At 41.3% G+C, this 21,774-nt stretch overlaps 1 protein-coding gene across 1 annotated transcript in view; it reads left to right on the top strand.

Annotated features, from left to right (window-relative positions):
* The first annotated feature begins 2,050 nt into the window (after positions 1-2,050).
* The window catches only part of LOC113437895 (1-phosphatidylinositol 4,5-bisphosphate phosphodiesterase zeta-1), a 57,569-nt gene continuing 37,845 nt past the window's right edge, over positions 2,051-21,774 (top strand). The window contains exons 1-4 of the mRNA XM_087935496.1: positions 2,051-2,620; positions 4,289-4,477; positions 10,771-10,784; positions 18,013-18,148. Of these exons, the coding sequence (XP_087791622.1) occupies positions 2,051-2,620; positions 4,289-4,477; positions 10,771-10,784; positions 18,013-18,148 (909 nt within the window). The remainder of the gene's footprint in view (positions 2,621-4,288; positions 4,478-10,770; positions 10,785-18,012; positions 18,149-21,774) is intronic.

Here is a 21,774-nt window from a genome sequence, read left to right as displayed (position 1 = left end):
GCTTGTGTGCTGCTAGAATGATCTGGGTGGAGGCTAACCTGGGTGATTATGGGAACAGAGCTATTAGAAGTCTTTATTGCCATGCTGGAGCTCCTGAACAAACCTTTAACTTCAAGTTAATTCAATATTTATGTGCAGGATTGATTATAAAGCCCCAGACAAAATTATTGCAGAGCATGTTTTGTCACTGTGCCTCAAGAAAAAAGCTGATAAGTTTCTGCTTCAACAGAGAGTAGAAGTTGGCTACCAGTACAGTTGCAGGAGTGAGACACAGAATAACAGAATTGGAAGGGACCTTAGAGGTCTTCTAGTCCAAACTCCTGTATAAGCAGGAAACTCTATACCAGGACTATCAAACTCCCGGCTGGATGTGTCATACACTGGCCATGCCCACACCTGGTTTAGCGAAGGTTAAAAAAGTCCCATTACATAACACCTCCATGACGATATGAGTTTTACACCCCTGCATTTCAGACAGATGATTGTCCAATCTCTTCTTAAAGACCTCCAGTGATGGAGTACCCACAACTTCTAGAGGCAAGACACAGAGAAGAGTTTCCTCTTTTTCTCAGACCAAGCATGGTTCTTTCACCTTTCTGGCATCTTTCCTCCTTGTTCTCCTTCACTTCCTTGCTTGTTGGATATCGTTGCTGCTGGCCCAAGCAGAAGTAGCAGCAACAAGAATTTACTATCACATCTGGCTCAAACATGAATCTTTTCAAGTTTGGTTGTTCACAGTGGCTTACTGCTGGGCCCACAGGCACTGCTGCCCAGCAAGCATGGAGTTATTGTGAAGAACGTTGTATCAGGGAAGGCAATAGTTCTCCAGATGAGCCTCCTTGAGGCTCCTCCTCAGTGTCTCCAGTTTTTGCTCAGCCTTTGTACAAGATAGGCATACTTTTCTTGGCTGGATTCTGTGAAAGTGAGCAGAAAATCTGTAAGAATTCGAATAGCAGTGTTTCTTGAAAAGAAAGGGGAGTCTGTTTGAAGAAAATCTCAATATTAACTAGCGACGCCACTTTCTTCACCAGCTGGGCATCGCAGTCATTAAGCCCTCAGCGAGGGCCTTAAGGATGAGCGGAGCGTGCTCAGGTGGCGCCATATTGATTCCCCTCACAATGCCATTAAGCCATAGAAGCGGCTGAAGTAATTTAGTTCAACTGGCCAGCGGATCTTTTCAAAAGATCCGATTCAGTTTTGGGGCAACTGCAGACTCAGCCGGCCACGACTAAAAACTCCGGTTGGTCTTTTTTACTGTTGAATGGCTGGCTGCCGAATTGAGCAGGGATTGTTAAGGCAGGAGGAGCGAAGGCTTGACTCACACCACAGAGATAACAGCCACAGGCTATTCCCTGCAAAAGCACGCCCAAATTAAAAAGGCTGGCATTAGTGCCTGGCCTCTCCCCGACATAGGTGGAAGCCTCCCAGTAAAGAAAAATTAATGGCATTTGAAACAACTACAGAGCTCCTGTTGGGGAGTCCTTTCTTCTGCTGACTGAATCTAACATGCGCCAAAAATAATGGCCAGCACCATTTTGGTTACATGAAAAATTCTATTGCATTGATTATCTTCAAATCACCTAATTGATTAATCATTGTGCGGTAATAATACCTAAAAGGGCCGTCACTGCACAGCCTTACAGGAAGTACACAAAGAATCAAAGACAGGCTGAAGAATTAGAAGTTGCAATACCTCACAGTCATTGATAGTCAGCAGAACAGCAACTAGCACCTAGGCCTGAGACCGTCTGTGCAATAAAACTGCTGCTGGCCCAGCAATATCAAAACTCAACATCATCTGGGCAGTCAAGGTGTGTTTTAATTGGAATTAATTGCAATTAAATTGAAATTCATTGTAAATATTTATAATTAATTATCTCGTTAGTTAATCAATTGATTAATAAATTAACTTATAAAATTAAAATTAAAAAGGGGAAATTAAATCAATTACATAGGGATCCCTTTCTATACTGGTGCAGGTCCCTAGGTGTGCCAACCACCGGTAAAATTAAGCCTCACATTCACACAACTCCTATAACTAGGGGTTGCAATGGAAAGTGCAAGTTCTATCAGCTCCACTGTTTCAGGTTCTAGAGAAGCAGCCACAAAAGGCAGAAAAACTATGACTAAGACCAACAGTAAATCATCTGATTCTAAAAAGCCTTCAAAAGCAGCTGAAAAGGACACCAAGAGGCACCAGAAAGCACTAGAAAAACAACTCAAAAAGGGCCTTCGTGATGCTGAAAAGAATCAGCAAATAATATCTCCTCAAAAAGTAGCTCCTGTTCCAGTACCAATCCCAGCTTCTCCCCTGGAGCTGTCAATGCAATCCAGGTGCTGCAACATCTCACAAGACCAAACAAGCAGATCACCTGCATTATTTGTACCATTATTTGTTCCGGAGGCAACATTCACGCCTACAGCTGCTGGCCTGCGAGCAGAAGAATCTCTTCCCCAAGAAATTCCTTCACATATGAGACTCTGGATGGAACAAGCTATTAAGCAAGGCATTGCAGCAGGAGTGCAACAGACCCTCATGGCTAGGCAACAACAGGCAGAACCCAACCATGATCTTCAATTGCATAGGTTGCTAAGCAAAGCTGAATCTATTCAATTTCAGGTACCTTCCCAGGGAGCAAATCTCCTAATACCTCATATGCCCAACCAAGGGTTTCAAGCTAGGGAAGACCAAATAGATCAGTTGGAACAGATTGTGTCTGTATCTTCTCAGGACAATGATTCATCCTTGTCCAGATAGAGAAGGACATGTCAGATGATGAGAGCTTAGCACCTGATCAACCCAATTTCATGGGTCTGTTCCACCCACATTTATTTAAATCTTTACTGTTCAGGACAAAGAACACAGCACGCCTTCACAATCTGAACTCTACCTCCCAACCGCCTTCGGCAAAAGAGGAGTTGGATGATTTAATTTTTTTCTCAACCTGTTACAGAGGCAGAAGTTATTCCAGTCCCAAAAATGTTTGCTGAATTAGTTCAGAAACAATGGTCATCTACTGCCAGTCCAATGGGATATGATAGGAAATTCTACAACTTAGCACCATATTTCTCTAATTCTCTACTAGCCCCTATTGTAGATGAGCCGGTAGTTGCTCTAGCCTCTTCTTCTGCTATACCTAGCGAAGCAGAGGAAGCTCTTTGTCCAAACCTTCCTGAAGAAAGTCCAATATTTGTGCCACTGATGGAAAGGTGGGGTCTATTTTCACTTTGTCATACCACCTGCAGAAGATGTTCCAGGTGGCATTGTATATTTGGTTTGTTGACAGACATCTGTCCGGACTCTCACCAAACACTTTACTCAGACAGGTGGGGGTCCTAGCCTCAGTTATTACCTGTGTTGACTTAAGATCCATCGCTCATCACTCAAAAATATGCAGTTTCCTCCGTGGGTCCACTAATTTAAGACCTCCAATGGTATACAGATAGCCCACCTGGGATCTAACAAGGTTCTCACAGCACTCACAAAACAACCCTTTGAGCCTTTGAGAACTACGAGTCTCCATCTACTTACTTACAAGGTGGTGTTCTTAGTAGCGATAACGTCTGCAAGACAAATTTTCAAGCTAGCCGCCCTGTCAATGAGGGCGTTTCTGCATTTTCCATTCTGACAGAGTTGTCCTTCGTCTAGATCCAACCTTCATTCCCAAAATTAATTTCACCTTCCACAGAGCTCAGGAGTTGGTACTCCCCAACTTCTGTCCTAGACCATCCCATGGTCTAGAGTGACAATGACACCTATTAGATGTGAGACGTGCCCTCCAAATCTACATAGACAGAACGACATCTTTTAGGAAGACGGAGGCGTTCTTCGCCTCCTTTCAACCAGCTACTCAAGGCAGGAAGGTCACATCATCGACAGTTGGCAGGTGGCTATGAGCCACGATTGCAAAGACTTACGAGACTCAGTCATTGCCTGTACCCACAGGCATTACAGCACATTCAAGTAGGAGTCCTGCAACATCAGCTGCTTGGGCCTCAAGCATCAATCAAAGAAATATGTAGGGCAGCAACGTGGGCTTCACCATCACCCTTCATAAGGCACTATAAACTGGACATTTTTGCTTCTGCTGAAGCAGCCTTCAGCAGATGAGTATTACAATGGGTCCACACATAACAAGAGGGGACTTCAACCAGACAGGAACCCTCCCGTATGTCCCATGCATGGATGCTCTGAGCAGCTCATCTGGAGAAGGGACGCCCATTCTCTGTGAGCTGTGAAGGGCATCCAGCCCCACCCAGAGTCTGTCTGGTGTGGGTCTAATTCCAGCCAAGTCTACAGAGCAAGGTGAAGGAAAATGACAATGAACTTATCACTCTGACTTCTCCAAAACTGGGGACACTAAGGAGGACCCTCAAGGAGGAGTGTCCTCAGAATTCAGCTCAGCCTATCGGACGAGAGAAGGAAGCACCTCCCACGCCTGGATGCTCTTCACAGCTCAGAGAATGGGCATGTCAAGTAAGTACCAATGCCCCATTTGCATCTGAGTTTTTGGAAGATGGGGAGGGAGTGGCTGGAAGGAGGCATGTAAAAGAAGTAGGCAAGAGGAAAATCGGGCAGGGAAGCAAGATAGATTACTGGTGGGATGATTGGCATGATGGGAGTTGATGATAGGCTAAGAACATGCTACAGATAGGACTTTTGACCTCAGGGACAGTATCCCCCAAGATCAATCTTCTCCTGAGCTATCTTTCTGTCAGCCAAAGCAGGAATAGGAATATTTCCATGGAGGCACAGAGTTTTAGGAAGTATGCACAGTCCTAGGTCAGTCCTGGATAGAGACAATTAAGAGTCCAGCAGGTCACTGTTCTTCATCAGGTTCTTCTTCATGTGAAACAGCATGTTCACCTAGGAGGTTTTCTTCTTCTTTTTCTCATTGAAAACACTACTGTTCTCCCAAGTCACCATGATTGTTTTGGTCTACTTTAGTAACAGGCTGGAATGGTCTCTTGCTGAGAGTTAATAAATCATTACAATGCAAGACTTGTAGAAATTAATTATATTTTTCTAAATTGTGCTCTAGTGATAATTAAATATAAAATGTAGTTTATTAAATAGGATAAAATGAGGAAAGCAGAATATTGATGTTATTTTAAAAAGTTGCATTTTTCTTTTTTCAATCATCTTTCAGCTCACTACTTTAAATATTTAAGTTGTTTTTCCCACTCTCTTGCCCTGGATTAGCAGTTTCCTTCCATCGCATAGTTTTGTTTTCATTTGTATGCCGCCTATGTGGTTGTTTTGTTGAGAAGTTCATTAATATAAAGAGATTGCAAGAGCGTCTCAAGTTATGAAGAGATCCAGGGAAATTAATTCCCAACCACACATGCACCAAAGCATATTTCATTATCCTTCCATGATACTGAATGATTAATGATGAAAATAATGCTGAACTCAGGAAAAAGTAAACAAAAATTACGAGTATAATTCTGAAGAAGTAGAGCACTCTTCAACAGTAACCTTAGTTCTGGGGAGTTAAGAAATAAAGATAAAAGTCTAGTATGAAATGCTCATGACACTAGTAGCTTATTATCTGCCATAAAACAAACAAACAACAAAACTCTAGATTGTAAGGAGAAGATAGTGATTTGGTTTACTCAAGATGAACAAAATAACCTTGGAAGGAAAAAGAATGACCAAACCAATAAACCAAAGAATTCATATTTCAGTATAAAAAATTAAGATACGAGTAGCAACTTCTTCTAGTTTTGCCAGTCCCAGGAGGTAAGAGTACACAAGGCAGCTAGAACTACTTTTATTGAGATTGGCTATAATAACAGAATCTTTTAAGTGTGATTGTGATGTCATTTTTCCTCCTTCCTATAGTTCAGTGAATTTGGGAGTATGTCTGAACCACTTCCAAGTGTTATCTGGCTGTTCTCCTCCATGCTGTACCGAGAGCCCAGGATGGGTTGACTCCTTCCTATGATGCCATTTAGCTGAGTCTGTACTAAGATATAAAAGCCAGCCCCCGGGAGAGACCCCAGCTTTTGACTCATCTCCTTTCAGTCAGTAGCTGTGTCTCTGAAAGCGTTCTGTTAGATAGCACTCACCAGCGATCTTCAGTACTTTTTCTTCGCTTCAAGCAGCTACCAGGGATCCGGGCAGCTGCTCTTCCAGGAGAGCAGAGCTCTCTCTCCTGCAACGTTGGGAGCAGCAGCACAACCACAGCTCTGTGCAGGCAAGCTGGGAAGCCTCTGTAGACCTCCACCACACCTGCGGTTTTGAGCGATCGTAAAAACAATCGGCAAACCGATAAGAGCACAAGCCAGCTGATCGTGTGGCCGGTTGCTGCGTTTTTCCCTTGCTGACTTCGCTTGGGGCTCTGTATAGCCTAAGGAGCGATTCTTCGATCTCGGAGCCTGTTTCCTCTAGTCAGTGACCATCTTGGATTGAAGCCTTCCATTATGAGGTGAACGGCCATTTTGTAAGCCTGGGGGCCATTTTATGCCCTAAGGGGCTAAATAGAAAAAAATTCTAAACAGTTTCTTTCCAATGCAAGAGCCTTTATTCTACAAATGAAACAAGATAAGGCTCAGGCAGAGCTCCCCCGCACCAGTGGAACAGCCTCTTAAGCCCAATAAGAGAAAAAGACGTAGGCAATGCACCCAATCAGTCCAGAGGGAGGTGGCTGCTAAAATCAGAGCTAAGGCTCTAGCTCCTAAGACGGCAACTAGGCTGAGTTGAGGGCAGTGAAGCGCAGACATGCAGGCCTAGAGAGGCAGTTCAACAGAACTATTCAACAGAAGGGAGTGCAACTACAGCATGTTTCAGGTGATACTTGTGGGCCCCAACCAAGCCCTCCCAGGGGAGGAGAAGTTATCTATGAGCCTTTCCATCCTCCATCCTTGTCTCCTGAGGCTCTTGCAGTACAATCAGATCCTCAGGATCTAAGCAAATCTGGGCCTTATTTCCAACAGGTTTCTGGGCCCTATGCTCCTCCCCCTTCCTCCAGGCCTCAAACCTCTCCTCAATCTAGGCCTGAAGTTACCTTCACTCCCACAGCAGCGGGCCTTCAGTCTTCTGCCTCTACCTTTGAGCATAGACCAGGGGATATCCAAGATGTCTCATTGGCCATTAGGCAGGGATTGGCTGAAGGCTTCAAGCAAATTCTTCGACCTCTGGAAAGGGTTCAAGCCCTTCTCCCTTCTCAATCTATAGGTTCCTTGCCTCATCACCCTGATTTACACAGGCCCCAGGACTTCAGGGTCCATTCTTCTCTACCAGAATGGGAGGAGGTTGATGAGGAAGGAAGGGCTTCACCATATGAACACAGCTACTCCTCTCGTTCAGAATGTGAAGAGGGTGAGATTTTTGACCAAAATCTTTCAGGGGAAGAGGATTCTTGCCCAGAGCAGACATCGTCTGCATTGGTCTTCAAACCTACTCTCTTCAGGCCATTACTCAGCAAGGCCTTGGTCACGGCCAAGCTGTCGCCAAAGGAAGTGGTTCCTGAGCCACAAGGAAATCCCTCTAGCCAAGGGGATTCACTCTTCGCCAAGACTGTAGTGCATGTAGAGGTTTTGCCTTCTCCCATTTTGTTCCTGTACATGGTCAAGGAACAGTGTGATTCCCCTTCAGCAGGTCCTCACCCATCTTCTCTGGATAAGCATTTCTACAATGTCAGCACAGCTCTGGACAATTGCCCTGGCAACGTCTTCTGTTCACATCCCGGTTCTGGCCTCGTTCTCATCTTCTGGCACTCCCAAGGAGCCAGAAGATATCCTGAAACCGGATGATAAACATTCCGAACAGATCATCAGCCAGATCCAGCAACATCAAACTGTCCCCCTGTCGCTGCTGTCCAAACTTCTGGGGAAGATGGTCTCTTGTATTGGCATCGTCCCATGGGCTCGGCTCCACTCCCGACCCCTCCAATGGTTCCTGCTTCCCTACCAACAAGCAGGAACCAGCCACTCATCCATCAAGGTCCCGCTCCTGCCACAAATCCGGAGATCTCTCAATTGGTAGTGTTCCCTGTCAATCTGGAGGGGACTCCTGTTCAGGGACCCAGACAGGCTAGTGATAACCACCAATGCCAGCCTCCTGGGTTGGGGTTCCCATATGCAGGGCCAGGTAGCTCAGGGCGTTTGGTCCAGGTCAGAGCAGACCCTTCCCATAAATTGGCTAGAGCTCAGAGCCATTTTTCTGGTTCTCAAGCATTTCAGACAATCAGTGACCGGTTCTCATGTTCTAGTCCTTATGGACAACATGGCTGCAAAGGCTCATGTCAACCGGCAAGTGGGGGACGAGGTCCATAGCCCTCATGAGAGAGGCTCTACGGTTGGGGTTATGGGCAGAGAAACACCTGTTGTCGATCTCAGTGGACCACATCTCCAGGGTCAACAACTCCCAGGCCGACTGGCTCAGCAGGAGCCTAGTTGACCAAGCAGAATGGTCCATTCCTCCATCTCTATTCAGGGACCTTTCCCTCAGATTCAGAACACCGGAGGTGGATCTCTTCTCAAAACGCCCAAGTCACTAGATTCTTCACCAGGTTTCCTTGCCAGGGAGTGGAAAGGACCAATGCTCTTCGGTGCAGATGGCCCAAGGCCTTTCCCCACTTCCCATCATTCCAGCAGTAATTCGGAAGATGTTGGAGGAACGAGTGGAGCTCCTCCTCCTGGCACCCTATTGGCCAAGGAGGCCTTGGTTTGTGGACCTGGTCAACCTATCAGTGGCTTCTCCTTGGAGGATCCCAGCCCATCTAATCTCCCTTCACCAGGGGGCCCTGCTCCACCCAGAGCCCCAGTGGTTCAAGCTGACCGTGTGGCATTTGAGCGGCAGCGGCTACAGGAGGCTGATCTTTCAGAAAGGGTCATCCTCACTATCCTGGCATCTCGCAAAACTTCTACAAGGTGCATCTATGATGCCACCTGGAAGGCTTTTTCCCGATGGTGCCTCAGGGACTTTCTCCTGTTTCAGCCAGTTGGCAGAAGTTCTTAGCTTCCTTCAGCATGGGCTGGAGAAAGGTTTGGCCCCCAACACCTTACACAGGCAGGTTGCGGCCCTCTCGGTCCTTTCATGGGGTTCTCTTCCTTCCTTATCCCATCACCCTTCAGTCAGGAGGTTTTTGAAAGGGGCTTCCAACCTGCATCCACCAGCGGTTCACAGGTAACCTTCCTGGGACCTTCATATGGTCCTTAATGCCCTTACAAAGCCCCCCTTTGAACCCCTTAGAACAGTGTCTCTCCGTTTCCTGACTTTAAAGGTAGTGTTCTTTGTTGCCATCACTTCTGCCAGGAGGGTTTCCAAACTTGCTGCTCTTTCCATCAGACAGGACCTTTGTTCCTTTCATGATGATAGGGTTGTTCTCTGTCTGGACCCCATTTATTCCAAAGGTTAACACCTGGTTTCACAGGTCCCAGGACATTGTTTTGCCTGACTTCTGTCCTCTCCCGCACCATGACTTAGAGTGGCAGTGACACACGCTAGATGTAAGGAGGGCTCTTAGAATATACATTAAGTGCACTTCCTCCTTCAGGAAGTTGAAAGCCATGTTTGTTTCCTTTTTCCCTTCTCACTTGGGGCACAAGGCTTCTTCTCCTACTATTAGCAGGTGGGTTAGGTCTTGCATTGAGCAGGCGTACAAAGCTGCGGCCCTTCCGGTTCCCTGAGGTCTGATGGTGCACTCTACCAGAAGCGCAGCTACTTCTGCTGCCTGGGCGACCCAAGCATCCTTTGAGGAGATTTGTTGTGCGGCCACGTGGACATCCCCATCTCCTTTCATCAGACACTATCGTCTGGATGCCTTTGCCTCAGCGACTGCAGCCTTTGGCAGATGGGTGCTTCAACAAGTGGTTCCACAGTTGGTGTGATCAGCCAGACGAGGATCCACCCGTGGACATGCAAGCTTTGGTATGTCCCATCCTGGGCTCTCTATGTAGCATGGAGGAGAATGGATGTTGGTAGAAGTTACTGTGAACGCCCTTTCTATCTATGCTGCAAGAGAGCCCAGCCCCTCCCTTGATTCATCCAGAGAGGGTAAGACATATTTCTGTATTCATTTTGTGCTTTCAGAGACATCTTTCAGTCTGTCAAGTATCTTCATCAAAGCTGGGGACTCTCCTGGGGCTGGCTTTTATATCTTAGTACACTCAGCTAAATGACATCATAGGAAGGAGTCAACCCATCCTGGGCTTTCTTACAGCATAGATAGAAAGGGAGTTCATGGTAACTTCTACCAATGCCCATTCTAGGTTTAACTTGCTTCAGCTTTTTTTCCTACAAAACAATACCTACACATACACCAGACAATTCTGAATCTGAAGATATTCTTTGTTTTAATAGACATCCAGTTCAATTTAATAATAGAAAATCACAGAAAAGGAGAGTAAATAGCCCATTATGAAACAATTGTAAATTATTGTAAAATAATTTTTAGCATATACCAATGAAATCTCTCACCCCCACTTTTAGTAATTCATTTCTCCTTTTATAATGAGTAAAAACTGTCCATTACGAAGATAAATTTGTGGGCGATTCTCTAGGTTGAGTGAAATCTATACAGGACAGGACTGTTTAATGCTTATCATGTGATAAAATATTTTAGTTCTTTTCCTCTTTTGTTAAAGATAGAAGCATCATAGCTTGTCCACTTGGATAACCCTTCTGGAAGATTCTTCTCCTGGATTGTATCTTAGATTTATTTCAAGAAATATTTTCAAACATACAACAGCTTCACTAGTGTTATGTTTGCTATTGTAAATAAGAGTTATAGTATACAGTGACTTTGTGCATTTTTTCCCTAGATGTTAAACTCCAAGTAAGTATATACAAGATAGCAGACAATCATGGGATTGATATGGAAATGTTGAACTAAAGTTAGACACAAGCTGCCTTATTTATTTATTTTGAAATTTGTTTCCTGCCAATCTCATATCCAATTACTCTTTTGAAGACTTTTGAAGTTCTCCATTAAATTTTTGGGCAGGGAAACTGAGAAGATGATTCTTTTGAATTTCTTCTGCAGGAAGAGAAATTCTCCAATAATTTCTCAAGGATATGATTCCATTTTTAAAATTACTAGTAATTTTTTTAAAAAAACATCTGAATGAGTTCCACTATGATGCTGTCTCTTTACATCAAATCATGTAAAACTAGGGAGGCTATTCCTCGGCCACCTTGTAATTAAATACTGTAAATGAAAAAACACTATACTCCAAATGAGAATACTTCTTAAATTCTCTTGAAAGCCATTTCAAAAGCAAATTCCCTTTAATACAGCTTAAAGGAACTAGCAGAATAAAATGCAGAGAATTTCTCTGCCTGGCACTAGAATAAACATACCTAAGGAATGAGCACTATGAACATGCTGAAAATGATTACTTATTGTATTTGGCTAGGCATATCAAAGCATTTGTTGAAGACAGCTTTCAAGGGAAATTAAGTGATCTTTTAGGCAGCAATTCCATTTCTAACATATGCTCACATTTCAAAACATGTAATCTTCAAGAAACAATTAATATGTCTGCTGCAAATCCAAGACAGCATTTTCAAGGGAATAAATGAAAGTCGCACACAGGAAAATAAATTTTGAATGAAAATTATTATACTCTCTTGACTTCCTAATTCCTCCTTTACAAGATAGAAAATAAATGCCATATCCCGATTTATTCACATGCCCGAAAGGAGAGGATGAAAAATAATAAACTGTAATCATTTGGGATCTCAAGGAACACTTAGAAACATTTTGTAAAATGATACTGATGGCACATACTTGTGAATTTAGAAAAGAATGTTTGAATAAAAGAAGGATGGAGTATTTTGATGCAAACAATAACTCTTGATTGATGATGCCCTCTGATTTTACATAAAATACTCCTTCCCTAAAGATGTGGAAGACTGTCCCCTTCTAAAATACTAGTGTAACAAAATGCATGGCTATTGGGCACCCAGTTATTTTATGACCAAACTATTTGCAAACATGCCGACAACTAAACATCAGCCAAACATCAAACATCCCCTGGGAATGGCTGCTGATCAGCTGAGGAATTGTCATCTATCCCCCTTTTTAAACCGAAGAAATGGAATTCTGCATACAGTTTAAAGCCTTTTCTTTATAATATTTGGTGAATGTATAATCATTAAGTAGTTCCAGAATTAGCTGCAGTGATTCTTATAGATGGCTGGAATTTACTGTAGTGTGCTCAGGGGGGCTTGATTTTGTCCTGGATCTGCTGAGCTGAACATCTACTTCTTCTCAATTGGGAGAAGAACCTTCATGAGTCTTCTGCCCAGTCCTTTCCCGGAGACCAGGGCTTTGCCACCATGTCTATCTCCTCCTTCTCCTCTTTAATCTTGGGTGAAGCTGCCATTTGCAGCCAGCTGGGTTTCTCCTTCTTGTTCTTGGGCCTTGAGTGGAGCTCTTGTCCCTCTGGATCTTTATTATCACTTCTTCCAGACAAGCCATCTGTGGACCTTTCTTTTCCTTTCCCAAACAGGAACCAACAATTGCTCTATGTACTTAACTTCTCTCTCCAGTTTTTTTTCTTAAGCCACTCCAATCATTCTGGGCAACTTTTTCTCTCCTTTTCTTCTCTCTTCAATTTTCATACTAGATTAGTGGAATATTCCCCAGCAACTGAGAAGAGCGGATGTCATCTTAGGACTCTAGACCCTAACATCTACATACAGTAAAAGGTGGGAGCAATGGGACTTCTGTCTCAAAATTGTCCCACAGTAGTCCTGGATAGAAGCTAGGTCAGCTCATTACACTGCAGCTGCCCTTCAAGACCAGAACTGATCTTCTTTTCCCCTTTTACTCACTCCAATGGCTGGCTTATGCCAGCAAAACAGCAACCATGCTAGGTCACTCAAGCCCATATGCTACAATCCAATTTCTCTAATTTAAGATATTCATCCTGATATAATGTGCATGAAAGTTTTATCATCTCAGTTCTGGGACCTGGTGAAAGCTTTCAGTGCAAAATGATTCTTCAAGGAATCCAGCAGAAAAGGGAGAGCAGAAGACTGGTTAACTTCTATATGCATTTGCTTATCTGCCTACAAGGAAGGTAACCTAATTGCTGTCTGAGGATTTGGTTTGGCTGATGTTATTGCACTCTGTGCATTTTCTTGACTTAGGCTGGGTGATATGAGGGATATATCTTGCTTTCTTTGCCAGGGGCCCGTTCTACCTAGCTGCACTCCAAACACCATTCTTGGAAATGCCTTCTTTAGTGAAACCAATCTAGTCTTCTGCATGATTTACAGGCTAATTTTAGATCAGGAATTTGTGTGGACTAAATATTTCTTAGCATTTCTCTTTCTCTGTGTTGAGGTCTTTCCCCCAATGTTTGATTCATTGTAGACTTAATATGATATTCATGAATAGTTTATTTTATGTTTCTTTTATTTTTTTGTAATTGTTTATTTATGTTTTCTACATTCTAAGCTATTTGGATTTTCTGAAGAACAGGGACAGAGATGTGCATTCAGAAGAATCATTTTAAATTATAATAACTAAATTCAGTAGATTTCTCTCTACTTTAGTTCATTTTTATTAAATATAAATGTGGATTTTTAAGCCTTCCTGAAAATATTGGCCCTATTCCCCGACAACTGAAATATTACATAATCCACATCATTTGTTATTAATACAATTCTTTCAACATCTGCAGTGTGCCTAGTGATGTAAGTGTGCAGCGTGCTTGAGACATCCATAAGTGCAAAGTTGAATGCCAGTTCATGCTGCAATAATCCTATGAGCATACATATCCCTGAGGTCAATCATGACACTCAATAAAAGCAACATTAGATACAATTCAAAATTAATAACATATTGGATTGTATAAAGAATCTGCTTCTATGTAGTTTAGATAATTATCACCTACTGGCATAGCTTAGTCACTAAACAGTGATTTTTTTAAAAAAAAATCAGAGCCAATGGCAGATAGGGGAAAATGAAAGTCCATGAACTTGCAGACAGGGATCCAGGTGACTGGGAACTAAGAAATTACTAAAAATATGTGATGACATATTTGATTGGATCGACCTTTTTTCCAGTAGAGAAGTATGCTAGATTTTAAATTACATGCTTCGACAAATGATTCAGAAAATCCCTTGTTTACCCTTCTTGATGCATGAAAGAATGTCAGAGGTCCAGGAGCTTTCTCTTTCTTCTTAATAATAAAAATTCGTTATAACCTTCAAAAGACTGGAGACCTTCTAGTTATTAATTTATTTATCATATGTACAGTAAAAGCTGCTCTAGTATATTAGGAGTCTGGGTGGCAAATAATACAGTGTATGCAGTTAAAATTATAGTAAGTCCAAGGAAAGATAACAAAATAAACACAAAAGACATAAGGACAAACTGGGAGTCAGCTGGAATAACACGAATTTACCTCATGAATATCTTGAAGGAGGCCACTCACATCTAGGAGTAATGAACAGAAGGACTATCACTGAGAAAGTCTCTTGTCTGTTCTACTCTTCGTGGACCTTATGGAGGGGAGGTGGGTTGGCTCATAAGGTCACTGCCTTTTACAGTAGCCCAATTCCATATAAACCCTATCATCAAATCACTTTTGGAGAAGTACTTCTTGCCACTTTACACTTCTTTAACATCTCTCCCCATTCTCGAAGCTGCAGCTTTTGTAGGAATAGATAGCCAATTGGGCCATTTCTGACAGAGCTATAACCCCATCACTGCCAGCATTGCAAGTTGGTATATTTGTCTGTCACCATGTTGGGTATGGATGCATATTGATTTGAGGAGTCCTTGGTGTTCTCTGAACTTGTTTTCTTGCACATGTGTCATTACCCAAACCAGGTAACATAATCAGTGCACGTAGACTTGGTTAACTGTGATGTTGAGGGGAGGGATTGGCATGAATTCTGATGGTCATAATTTGGTCATTGACAGTTGAGAAGCTTTCCACAGCTCTAGCAAGTTTCTTGCTTGCAATAATTGCTATTCCGTTTGTTTTTCTGGTATCAGGTCCTGAATAATAATAGATTGTGAAATCCTCAGACTGGAAAAAGCCGTTCTCTGACCAGTCTAGCTCACTGACACCAAGGAGATCAATTCCCAATCTGATCATCTCTCATTTGACAATATCTAATTTACCCTAACTCTTTCCTCTGGAAATTCCATCTGAGGTATCTCTGTACAATAAGGCATTTGCTTGATGCTGCTGGCTGCCTCAGCAACTGGGATTCCTGGGGAGGTGGTTGAAGCTCGGCAAGGATGAAGGCATTCTGAGGCATTCCGACTTCTCAAACGAAGGAGGCTTTTTCTGTCCTTCCTCAACGTGGCTTTCTAGACGGCATAAAGAGCAAACGGTACATCTTGAAACGCCGGTCTATAACTCCCAATCGACAGCGGAACAAATCCCCCCAGCGCGTTTAAAACAAAAAACCCTTCCCTCACCGCCCTCCCTTCGGCATTCTCCTTCCCGCCCTTTTCACGGGCTGGCCAATCACGGTGAGGGGCGCGCGGGAAAACCGTTGGGCGAAGAACTGCACCCCTGACGCCACAAGAGCCTTGTTTTTTTTTTTTTTTCCTTCCCGTTTGAGCCTGGCGGTAGTCTGAGCTTTCGGGGTCTGCGGGTGGACACCCCAATTTCCCCTGGCTGGACCGGGGGAGGGGAATATGCCGCTGACTCCCCTGCAAGAGAGGAGCGAGACGAAAAGCTCCACGAGGAGCTCCCGGGCACCATGGAGACCAGATATCCTTGCTCTCTCTCTTTCCCTCGCGCTTCCCACTGTGGCTGAAGTTCCTTGAACCCTGAGGGTTTAGCGCCTTTACTGTCTGTGGAGACAGACGCGGCTTTAGGCAAAAGCTGTCCTATGAATTAGGACAGCTATTAGCGCCTGGGTGAGATTTCGGTGCCCAAATTTTCCTTCTAAACCCAGGAAGTTCATCCTTGAAAGGGAAGAAAAGTGTGCGGTGTCTTCCTCGCCATTGATACGAATACCCTAATTTGCTTCTTGTCCTTTGGGAGACATACAGATAGTCCAGGACTCACAACAGTTCATTTAGTGACCATTCGAAGTTACACCATCGCTTTAAAAAGTGACATATGACCATTTTTTACACTTATGATCATTGCAACATCCCCATGGTCACATGATCAACATTCAGATGCTTGGCAACTGACTCATATTTATGACCTCCGCTGTGTCATGGGATCATGTGATCACCTTTTGCGACCTGACAAGCAAAGTCAATGAGGAAGCCAGATTTACTTAACAACCGTGTTAACAACTGCAGTGATTCACTTAACAAATGTGGCAAGGGAGGTCATAAAATGGGGCAAAACTCACTTAACAAATGTCTCACTTAGCAATTCAAATTTTGGGCTCAATTATGGTTATAAGTCAAGGACTATCTATTTCTCCCTGTGCTATTCTTTTTAACAGGAACAAATACCTGCCAATCTCTTCCCTTTTGAAGAAAGAGCATTGGGCAGCCTGTTAAGTGAGTAACATTATTATGGTTGGTTATAGAATCATCCAGATGTTTAGACTGGATCTGGCCTTTTTTCCCCAGTCAGATCTTTTCAAGGACTTGGATTATTATAACAGATAGTCCTTGACTCACAACAGTTCATTTAGTGACTGTTCAAAATTACAATGGCATTGAAAAAAGTAACTTACAATCATTTTTCACACTTACGACCATTGTAGTGTCCCTGAGATCATGTGATCAACATTCAAACACTTGGCAACTGATTAATATTTTATGATGGTTGCAATGTCCTGGGGTCATGTGATCAACTTTTGACAAGCAAAATCAATGGGGAAGTCAGATTCACTTAACAACTGTGTCACTAATTTAACAGCTTCAGGGATTCACTTAACTGAAAGATTGTAAGAAAGAAGGACTGTAAAGTGGGCAAAATTTGCTTAACAAATGTCTCACATAACATAAATGTTGGGCTCAATTTGGTTGTAAGTTGAGGACTACTTATACTATTTGATTTGTATGCTCCGTTTCTTATATATAAACTCAATGTGGTGAGCATATCTAATCTTTCCTATTTTCCGCAAAACAATAACAACCATGTGAGGTGGGTTGGGCTGAGAGAATGACTAACCCAAAGTCGCATTTCATGCCTAAGGAATCATTTATTGCTCTAATGACAAAGCTTTTTTTAGTAGAAACTTCCAACTTGGGGGGGGGGTTTGATTCATATGTTCCTTGTCTCCATACTCTAAAATAAAGGCATATAAATTTAATAATAAAAAACTTTGCAGGCTGAAATGGGAGGAGAAAAGGGAATTGCTGTCTTCTAGATTATTTATTTATTTTAGATTTTTTCTTATCCTACCTTTATTATTTTTTATAAAGAACTCAGTGTTGTGAACATACCTAATACTTCTTATTTTCTCCACAACCCTGTCAGCTGGATTGGGTTGAGAGAGAGTGATTGGCTCTAAGTCACCCATTTGACTTTCGTGCATAAGGCAAGACTAGAACTCATAAGTCTCCTGGTATCTTATAACCACTGACTAGACCAAACTAGCCCTCTTATATTATGTCCATAATACATGCTTCAGGGAAAATAATCACCAACAAGTTTAAGAGTGCACTCCTGGCCATATTATTTAAAATACTAATTCAAAGCTGGATTTTGGAATGAATTGTCTGAATGTCATCAATTAATCCTGTGTATAAAGATGTATTTTTATGTAAAATCTATGGGTTTTGCATCTCCTTTTTCAATCTATATTAACCATTGACTCTCTACTTCTTATTTTGAAATCCTTTTTTTATTCGCTGGCTGTTATGTTTTTTTATTTGGTTATGATTTTCAAGGCTAAGAGGTTTTTAGCATTTAGAATACTGCCATATATAATAAAGTATGCTTAACTGCTGTCCTATTGAAATGCCTATTTTAAGCATCTTGGAATAGGTGTATATATTCAGACATCTTTATATCTAGGTTATTTGCAGAAATAACAATTTGATGTGTATATTTCAACTTGGCACCAAAGAAAAATGAGAAGTATGATTTACTTTGAATTCTGCTTCCCTTAACGAGCTTTTCATTTACATGGTTTTTAAGCATTATCCATGACAGATTTAGAAAAGGAACAATTAATTTGGAAAGTACCCTGGAACTTCTTAATAACTTTGACATTCCTTTTGATTATATTCATGTGAAATACATTTTTAAGGTGAGAAAAATATTATTTAATCATTTTAGCATTATCATGATTTTACTAACATGATTTTATTTTTAAAGATAAATTTATAACATGCTAGATATTTGCCAATTTAGTTATCATATCTGTCAATTATCATTTGGGGCAGTGGCAACCATTTTGTGGGATAATCTTGTGTTCTTACAGTGCCATTTATGATAATTAAATATCAGAAAGATATTTAATTATCATACATGACACACATTATATGACACACTAAATATCCGTGGGAAATTAGTGAAATATCATGCAAGCAGTATTGGCAGTGGCCAAAATTTAAGGTTATTAAATTGTATTAGTTAATTTAACACAATAGCCTTATATATCCAATCATATATGCTAATTAAGTATGTCCAGTTCAATTTACTTTTGCAAAAACAATCATAGAGGTATCCTGTTTATATCAGGGCCACAATTCTGAGAGAGAGTTGAGGAGTGTATTATGCTCAATGAATACACTGAGGGTTTTAGAGGTTTCTTTGCTAGCCAAAAATTAAAAAAAAAGACCGGTGTTGAATTGTCTCTGGAGGGAAATCATAATTCTCCTTTCCAGAAACAGACTAATATGTGAACGTTGCTTTTTTAAGTGTGGTTAACAGTGATACCACCAAGCAGCCCCGTAAGTAACAGTGCTGTTGGTCTTTTCTCCTGTAGAAGCCTCACTGCTTTAAAAGAGAAATACCTACTGAGCTGTTCTGTCAAAAGAGTTCGGAGCTTTCAATATTGATAGATTACTTACATTTCTGAGTACAAGTAGTACTTGACATATAACTAAAATTCAGATCCGAATTTTGGTTGTAAGCAAGGCAAGGAAAATTGCACCTGATTTTACAACCTTTTTTGCCACCGTTAGGTGAATCATTACAGTTAAGAGAATTACATGGTCATTAAGTGAATCTGGCTTCACCCACTGACTTTGCTTGTTGGAAGCCAGTTGGAAAGGTTACAAATAATGATCAGATGACTCCAGGATGCTGCAAGTGTTACAATTTCAAACAGGTTACCAGGTGCCTGAAGTTTGATCACATGATGATCATGGCAGTGCTGTGAAGGATGTAAGTACAAGCACTAGTCATAAGTTACATTTATTTCAGTGCCCTTGTAACTTCAAACAGACACTAAATAAATGGTTGTAAGTCAAGGACTACCTGTAATCAAAAATCCTCTAAGCTTCCTTTAACTTTACACCTCTGAAATGATAGAATATCCACATTGTCACTTTGATGACATTGCTAAAATAACTGAAGGAAAATTAATTAACCTTAAATTATTAAATATATTACTAGTATATTATTAAATATATTACTAGATAAGATTAAATACTTTCAAAATAATTTAAATTTCTAAATATTTCTTTGAGGTAGAAATCTTTTATTTGTAGTTTATTCTGAAATAAAATATTCTGTTATGATAGAGCCAAACTTTGTCTTACCTTCTAAATGTTAGAAATATATGTGCTTTTAAGGGTTTTTTTTTTAATCAAAGCCATATTTCTAGATAATAATAGAATAGATGGATAGGAACTCTAATGGAACAATGATTAGAGTACAGTATTGCAGCTAACTCTGCCCATAGTCTGGAGTTCAATCCTTAAGGCTCAAAACTCAGCTGAGGCAGTAAACTAAGGATCCAGATTGTTGGGGACAATATGCTGACATTGTAAACCACCCAGAGAGTGCTGTAAAGCACTATGGGGCGATATGTAAGTCTAAATCCTATTGCTGCTGCTATTGCTAGATAATATAAGGAGTGCATTGTAGATACATGATTCATTTGTTTAAATGGCTAAATACAATCAAAATAGTTTAGGATGAATTTCTTAAAAACTGCTTTAGATTTTACCTGTCAGAACCCTTAAAAATTATGACCTGTATCCAACCTAGTTACACTGAAAACAACAGATAGCTGTATTAAAGTACAATTGTCCATTCCTTGAGTCAGCAGAAAGTTATTCTAGCTTGTTTGCTAAATCTAATTCTGCCACAATAATGAGGCCAGTGTTGTCATAGGACAGAGTAAGGGGGATGATTTCCCCTCTCACTGAATATCACTTGCTAGTGAGATAAAAACCACAGATTTTTTATGGGAAAGAGGCTGAGGGAAGTGGTGAATTTGACAAAAGACTAGATTCATGGGTTTAACTGGTCAGAGTAAGACAACTTATTTGTGGGGTGGGCGGGGCTGTCCTCTTTAACAAGGTAGCCTACTTGTAGATCAAACAATGGCCTTTCAGCTGAATGGTAAAGGTTGCCTGGCTAAATAGGAAAACCCATCCTGCTTCATTTTGTAATTGCTCCCTTGGTCACTAGAATGGAAATAAAGCAGAAAGAGCTCTTTGAGGCAGAAAGAGTTCTTTAGCTGTAATGTTTTTGATCCCCCATATCAAAGAGCTGGTGAGTTATAGACTTCCAGATTGTCCTGCCACTTGGCCCAACTCTGCTATTGGAATGGGTGAGGGAGGCACATCAGGAACATTAATAAGTCAACTTGTGTGTCCTTCAGTGCTTGTCAGCTCCTGGCACTACACAAATTTCTCTCCATACCTGTCAGCTGTTTTTCAAACTATTTTTAAATAGAGGAGTGGTTCAGGACTGGGTAGGTGGGATAGCAGGACAATCTGGGAGACATAGCTCTTAATCACCTCTGATCCTATCTCTTTATAGGATTAGAAACCTATTGATAAAGGGCCATTTGCCACCTTTCTTCCTTCCACCATGGATGCAATAAAAGCAAAAGAGAGTTGGCTATTTATCATCTAAGTCTCCAATTATAGGGGAAGCTGAGAGGGGGAGCCAATTTCATCCACATAGACTCCAGTCCCATTAGGCCGACTTATGTAATTGTAGATCTGGCAGGGAAAGACCTGTCTATCTCAAATTATGGTAGTTTGAATTTATAGGCATGACAGGTATTAGTAAAGTTTAATAACATTTAGTTTGAATATTAACAAGTGTAGAGAGAGAGATGTGTCTTGAAGTGACAAAATTTGTTTTCTATTGCACTTTAGTATATAGGAACCTCTACCATGTGACTAAATAGCTGCTGTTCGGGTTGAGCCAGGTCTCTGAACCAGGAATGACTCAAAGACTTAGCAAATTAAAAGAGAGACAAAGAATTGAATTTGAAATCTGTTCCCTGGGATTGGAAGTGTGTGTATGCGTGTGTGCCCACAGCAGCCTAAAGTAGAGATATATAAATTCTTAAATCTAAAGAGGAAATGGTTCTTAAGATTTGGAATGGGGGCATTTGCCAAATACAGCAAGGTACCCATGCTAGGGCTGAGGCATCTTTCCCATTTCAAATTTGAATAACGTGAACCTCTAAAGAGAAGTCATGTTTTATTTTGTACAGTGATATCCATGAGGATTAGCTGAAATGGTATTCAGATGAGAAACTAAACATTGTCTGAAAAGGAATGATGCTTATAATTTCTGGGTAACTTATAGTAGGATATATAATATCAGCACGAAGATAAAATATAAATTACTTCTAGCTACAAATGGATATTCTTTATAATACCATGTGGATAATGTTCATTGAGTGTATATGAAATGGATACAATGTAGTACAAATATAGTATATTATAATACAAATATATC

Source organism: Pseudonaja textilis, chromosome 5 (genome assembly GCF_049901715.1).
Source record: "Pseudonaja textilis isolate UNSWEBS1 chromosome 5, rPseTex1.2, whole genome shotgun sequence".
Classification (NCBI taxonomy): domain Eukaryota; kingdom Metazoa; phylum Chordata; class Lepidosauria; order Squamata; family Elapidae; genus Pseudonaja; species Pseudonaja textilis.
Note: the sequence above shows the minus strand (reverse complement) of the source record. Positions and strands in the feature narration are given on the sequence as shown.